This window comes from Lolium rigidum, chromosome 2 (genome assembly GCF_022539505.1).
Source record: "Lolium rigidum isolate FL_2022 chromosome 2, APGP_CSIRO_Lrig_0.1, whole genome shotgun sequence".
Taxonomy (NCBI): domain Eukaryota; kingdom Viridiplantae; phylum Streptophyta; class Magnoliopsida; order Poales; family Poaceae; genus Lolium; species Lolium rigidum.
In genome coordinates this window covers 38364387-38370854 of record NC_061509.1, presented here as the reverse complement: position 1 = coordinate 38370854, position 6468 = coordinate 38364387, and the positions used below count along the sequence as shown (strand labels likewise).

General features: G+C 42.8%; 1 protein-coding gene across 1 annotated transcript; it reads right to left on the bottom strand.

Annotated features, from left to right (window-relative positions):
* Window positions 1-1284: 1284 nt before the first annotated feature.
* LOC124691595 lies at window positions 1285-6189 on the bottom strand. Its single transcript, XM_047224886.1, has 14 exons — window positions 5947-6189; window positions 4513-5203; window positions 4324-4438; window positions 3999-4119; window positions 3687-3785; window positions 3294-3593; window positions 3112-3219; window positions 2695-2766; window positions 2541-2627; window positions 2240-2311; window positions 2034-2123; window positions 1851-1958; window positions 1697-1765; window positions 1285-1607 (listed from the first exon to the last, which is right to left on the bottom strand). The coding sequence occupies exons 1-14, from the start codon at window positions 6187-6189 to the stop codon at window positions 1533-1535; spliced, it is 2250 nt and encodes a 749-aa protein (XP_047080842.1). The 3' UTR covers window positions 1285-1532.
* Between the last annotated feature and the right edge of the window lie 279 nt (window positions 6190-6468).

Below are 6468 nucleotides of genomic sequence, written 5' to 3'. Positions count from 1 at the left end.
TTTTTATTGACACAACTCCTTGATAACACGACCAACAAAGTATGCAAAGCACCAAAACCCTAATGAGCAGCCTGTCGAGCGGTAAAACTAGTCTCTTCTGGGGAAGTTCCTAGTTACTTATATCGATAGGCTGTGTCTATGGTTGTGAACAAGCACATTGTACGCTATGTGGACTCGGAGTAACAAAAACTTAAACTAGATGATAGCGGAGACTCAAACCCTGACAATACTAGATGAAAGAAAAAGATACGCAAAAACAACTACGAAAAGCAACTAAAACTTGAAATTAGTGCAATCTAAAGCTATGGCAAACCCTAACCCTAATATTTTTTGGCTTTTTCTGGATAGCAAAACACTCACAACTCAACTATGGGGTGGATTGTGGATGGCTTACCGAGGAAACCCGAGAATCTGATACCAAGATGATAATGGGTGGCCCGATCTTCTCAGTAAGCAACGGTGGTGATGATGATCACGGGGTGATAGCAGCGGAAGAACACGACGATGTAGTGGAAGATAACTTGTATGACGCAACGAGATCTCTCGATTGGTCCCTGTCGCCAATGCAACAGCTCTCAACCCTGCAAGATATTCGCAACTCCACACACTTGCGCATGTAGCCGCCGACCACGAAGCGGTAAGTTGCAATCTACTAATTTCCAATGAAACAACAGATCACACAAGACTTTCAGGCATTTCACACCAAATTAATGCAATTGGATGTAGAAATTCAATAGAGTTGCAAAGCAAACAATCTATGCCATACTTCATTATAATTAGCCTAAAATAGATGTAGCATATTGGCATGTCAAACAACATTGCCAACTAGAGTTTGCAAACTTTGTCATACTTAAGTTCCTGGTTAATCCCAGGGTCTCTGTATTCATACTTGTATTTGCTCTTCTTCTGTTCACATATTGGCTTTCTCTTCGCAGGGCCTTCTTGTATTCACGTATTGGCTTTCTCTGCTCCCGTCATGTAGCAGAAATGTGCTCGTTGAATTCAGATTGCTAGACCTCAATTGCTTGATACATCGATCATGATCACCTTTATGGCTTTATCCCTAAATTTTGAGCTAGTTACCCTGTGTATCCATGGCGTGAAAAGCAGCCCACTTGCATCCCATGGATGTATGGGCAAACACTCAACACAGCACACTCCACGGACAAAAAAGAACTCAACTCAGCACACAATATTTGAGATTTAAGGGCTGAGACATGTAATTTCAAAATGTAAAGCCAACTTAGACGTTAAACTACGTTTAGATAACAGCTCTCCAAGTTCTGTCTCTCGGTTAATGATTCGCAGGTGTGTTGCCCCGTTCGGACCATGGAACCTCCATAGAAGTTTATACAAGGGGAAAAGACCCAGAGATTTACAAAGTGGTCGAAACCGACAGTCATCCAGCTGGCAGACTGTTCTACGGGAGTCTCTTCACCTCCGACGGGTTCAAGTTAGCTATAAGCTTTCAGACCTTAAAATGATCTCATAAAAACTGGCCGTGTGCAGTCCCAGCACGGAGACTCCGATGATCAGCTCACTCTATTAGTGCACATCAAAATTGCCTCTTTCAGCCCTTCTTTGTCCAATGATGTCTCCACCATCACCTGCATAAGAGTAGACCAACACTATGTGAGCAACTGAAAGTCTCAGCACCCATGCTGATTCGGATAAGCTTAACATTAAAAGCTCGTACCTCTTGCACATTGTTTCCATACCGGGCAAGGACCTTATATTTGCGGCCAACCAAAGATGCCATGTATACCTGGTAAGTATTAGATGGCTTTAGTTCCAGGAACCAGACTGCATAACTGTGTGACCACTAAACATTTAAGTTGTATTCATCTTACCTGAAACGTTGGAGCTAATCCTGGGCTACGGAAGAACCTTCCTTTGTACACATCTTTAACTTGCTCAATGTTTTTCAGCTGCTCGATCAGGGAATCCACCTCAGGCCACTACAATACAGTAGCCTTGGTTTCAACACCCCTAACCCGAAAATGATGCTCAATGAAAGATGAACTCATACATACCTCAAAGTCTGCCTGTGCAGGTTCAAGAGAACCATCAAGTGACTCTTCATCGCCAATGACTGGCTCCAAGGCCCCTACTGGCGGACTTGGCTGCATAGCAAGGAAAAACAAGAACAGCAACACATGAGAAAAAAAGTATCTATAACCAGCAACTTAACGTTATGGAAAATACGAGAACAAGGGGGTACTGCTGAACATCCCAGTACCTTTACATCTTTAAGTGACAAAAAGATGCGGCTATTGTTGAAATCCAGTTGAATAACTTTAGCATCAACAACCTGGAAGTGAAAATAGTTTTTTGCATCATAAAATTATATAACATTATGAGCATTTTAGTGCTGCTAAGTTGAGTTGTTAAATATAGAATGACCCATGTAACAAGTGAGGAAAACACATGGTTGTTCCAAGGGAGACATAGCTTCAGTATCCAGAGGCAGCTTCAACAAAAAAAACTTTAAAGAGCAAAAAGGTAAATAAAACAACTAATCACGACTACTAAAGTACTACCTGACCAATTCTGTATGAAACTGATGGATCTAAGGTCTCATCCCAGGACACTTCCCACTGCTGAATCAGTGCGGGAACTTCTTCAACCTTTGAAAAAAAACAGTTAGCTGCTGAACTTGAAAAGAAAATCATTCAAGGCAAGAATGGGACCCACCTCAACAAATATCCCAAAGTAAACAAATCTCTTTATGGTGCATGTGACAATATCTCCAACATTAAGCCTAGCCTGCAAAATAAGAAATTAATTTGTATGGTTGTGTAGAAATAAAATTAGAATAACAAACACTGCCTTCACTACAATAGGATACTAAACACACACTGACAAGTGACAAAGAAGTATTTATTTCATTTCAAGGAATAATTCTATTGCCAACACTTAGTAGAAACAAATCTTTGTTTGTTTTAAAGAAAAGGGTGCAGCTAAAGAACTAGGATGTGGATACAGGAGATTCAGTATATGTTTGCATGTAAAACTTGACTCAAACAACCAAGACAACTGAACTTGACATGTTCAATTGGCTTCTGCAATATTACCATAAAAACTTAGGAATATAAACGAGAGAAGAAGTACCATCAGACTTTTCCTTTTCTGAATCAACTCGTCACTTTCTTTTGGCCTCATAGAGAAAAATAGTCGCTTGGAATTCCTGTCAGCCAGGACAACTGATACTCGGAGCCTCTGCAAAACAATGGCATGTTACGAAAAGAATACACACGAGATTGAATGCTTGGACACAAGCACCAGAGTCATACTTGACCAATGAATGATGATAAGAACTTGGATTTCTCTTCGTCGTATGTTCGGAGAAGTTCTTCAAACTTCAGCCTAGACTGCAGAGTTCCTTGATCCTGATGAGCTACTTCTGAAACTGAGCTAGATTCTTCTTCTATGCTCCTATCATTAACCTCAGAACCTTCCTCCATGCTCATACTCTGCTTATACAATGAAGGATCACCACCCTTCCTTCTTAACCAAGTCTCAAAAGCTAAGTATTTCCATTTTGTAGCAAGATTACGATATGGTAAGAAACCTATCATTGAGTCGAGTGACACCTGGTACGAATTCATAACAAAGCTCAGACTAACATTAAACAGAAATAAATTTGATAGTAAAAATTGTTGATTCGAAAAGGACTAAGCACATACGACAAATCCCTTCGCACTGCAGTTAATTAGCTCCACCTCAACCCTTTCTCCAGTACTTGCATAATGCTCTAGCCTTGCCCAGTCACTCTCAGTGATGTCCTGTGTTAGTGATTCAGCAGCTCAGTATTCATATTTGCAAGAACTAAAAGGCTACTAGGGGGCCATCTCCTCCCAAAAAAACTGCATCCACTCCAGTAAGTTCAATGGTTCATTCTGCAAGACTATCAAGATCCTGAAGCTCTTATCGCAAAAAAAGTAAAAGAAAAAGAACGTCCTGATGCTAAGACATTAAAATATCAGGAGCCGCATTACCTCCAATGTTGATGCTAAGACATTCCCTCCATCGTCAACAAAACTTTTTTTATCTTCATCACTATCAGCATTTTTCCCAGCATCCACTTGTGATGGCAATGTTTCAACAGACAGGTCTTTCCTACAATGTAATAATTGCATGTTAGGTCGCTGGATGAATCAACATGGAGGAAAAGCACGACGACAATAGTACTTCACAAACACAAGAGCAGGGATAAAAAAATGCAATATGAACTGGTGCAACTAGAGCTTCAACGAATCATTGGAAATCAAATGATGAAAATGTTTGATAAAAATATAACTGCAGTGTTGCATCAGAATGTACCTCGGCCTTCCTTGCAAGAAAGCTTGCATAGAGAAATTATTGCTGGTCACTGATTGGTTCTCCAGAGGAGAAGTGTCTACTTGTTGAATTAAACTTTCCTCAGATGGTTGTAGTCCTTGAGAATACTAACATAACATTAACACCATGGATGATAGAAAACTAATCATAGATCTCTTATGTCTCCCTTACCTGCCTCACGTTCATCAGTATCCTCTCCAGCGCCAATTGAGGCAGAGCCAGCAGAGGCAAGTGCAGCAGCAGTATCTTTTGTGGCCTCTGGCTTTTGAAGAAGAGAAATGTTGGATAAATCCTCATCCATATCTTTCCTCATTTTCAAGTTGACATCTGGTTTCGTCTTCAGCTCTGGTTCATCATCTTCACTCTGATGCACGGTGGGTTTGCGCAGGGTGACGTCCACATTATCATCTGTTGAGGTGCTTCCATTCTCACCTGACTCTGTTCCTGCAGCTAAACTCTCCTTGCTAGGCCAACTATCTTGCACCAGCTTTGCTTGTGCTCTTGGTTTGCTCCCCATTGGTCGCATCAAGGTCAAAGAAGGCTTATTTACCTTTACATTGCTCACTGCTGGTCTTTGCAGAGACAAAGGCGGCTCCACTCGCTTCGGTTTGCTTCCTACTGGCCGTAGCAAGCTCAAAGAAGCCTCGTCTAGCTTTGGTTTGCTCAGTGCAGGCCTTGGAACACCCAGAGGTTGTTGGGCTCTCACTGGATTGCTGACTGCCTCCTCTGTGGTGGAAGCCTTGTCCTGCTTATTAGCTTCCATGAACTCCTTCAAAATAACATCCAACCTGTCCTTTTTGCTGGCAACTAGTTTATCTACATCGAGGGATGATGCATCTGGGTCTGACTTCTTCAGCAGTATCTGAAAGTGTAATTGAACAACACGTAAGGTAAGGGTTCATGATTGCTGATAAGAATAAAACTAAGGAAACCATGTTTCCACGACATAGCACCAACGGGTAATGCCAATTTGCCATGCTGTGTGGCAAGCAGGTTCGTGGTTAACACATCCTGAAACATAGGCAACATATTGGGATCTGTACTTGCAATCCTTCTACTTCCATGCTTGCAAAAAGAAAACAGGAATACACCTAGCGTACTTACGTATTTGTGAAGAAAAGTGATGCACCTACTCACATAGTGTAGTGCTTATTATAACTCTGAGCCCATGACGAGTAGCAACGGGGAACAGTCTCTATTGCTAGAAACTTCCCAACCAGAATGGAACTATATATAAATATCTATTAGAAATGGAATATTTCAACCAACTAGTTTAGCATGATTGATATAAACTATTAAACCATGAGACGAAACTTAACGGAATCTGGTACACACCCCAGCCATCCAGAATCAAACACGGATAACAGCACATGGGGTAGTATATTTTACTGGATGTCAAAGTCAGTACATTATGCGCGCACGTCGTACTCGTGGTGATCATATAGCTATAAGTAGGAACAATGTGACAAGGCGTCTCGAACTAGAAATTAATTTTGCATTCCGGTGTTCAGATAAGATAACATTTTAAAACCTTATCCACAGTTTTCTAAGGGTGAGATAATGTGCAGCAGGAAGAAATGGTGACATGAGAGGAGGGAGTTCCACCTTGGCGAGGGTGAGCTTGGGGTCCTCCCCGAGGAACCGCCCGAACTCGAGCTCCATCATGTCCCACTTGTCCAGCGGCGGCAGGTCCCCTCCGTCCTCGCCGCCGGCGCGCGCGCGGACGAGGCGCACCCGCCCGGCCCCTCTGCTGCTGCCGCGGCGGCGGAGCGTGACGGCGGGTCTCACGGCGGCGCCGGCTCCCGCGAACACGCCGGCCGCGGGGGCGGCGGCGGCGAAGGCTTCCATGGCCGGAGAGGTTTAGCGGAAGCGAGACGCGCGGTGGTGGTAACGGATAAACCTGTGGCCGTGGCCCCTTCTTCTCTCCTGCGTGAATGGCCGGATGCTTGCCACGTGGTGGCATATTGACCGTTTGATCGTAAATGCCTGTGCTAAACTCCTGACTAGATTTTGTTTCCAGAAGAAAAAAAAAAACTTATATTATATCTATTTCTTTTTGGAACAAGAAAAAAGTCGACATATGGGACGTATAGAATAGTAAGCAGCGCGTAATTGTGTATGGACTGG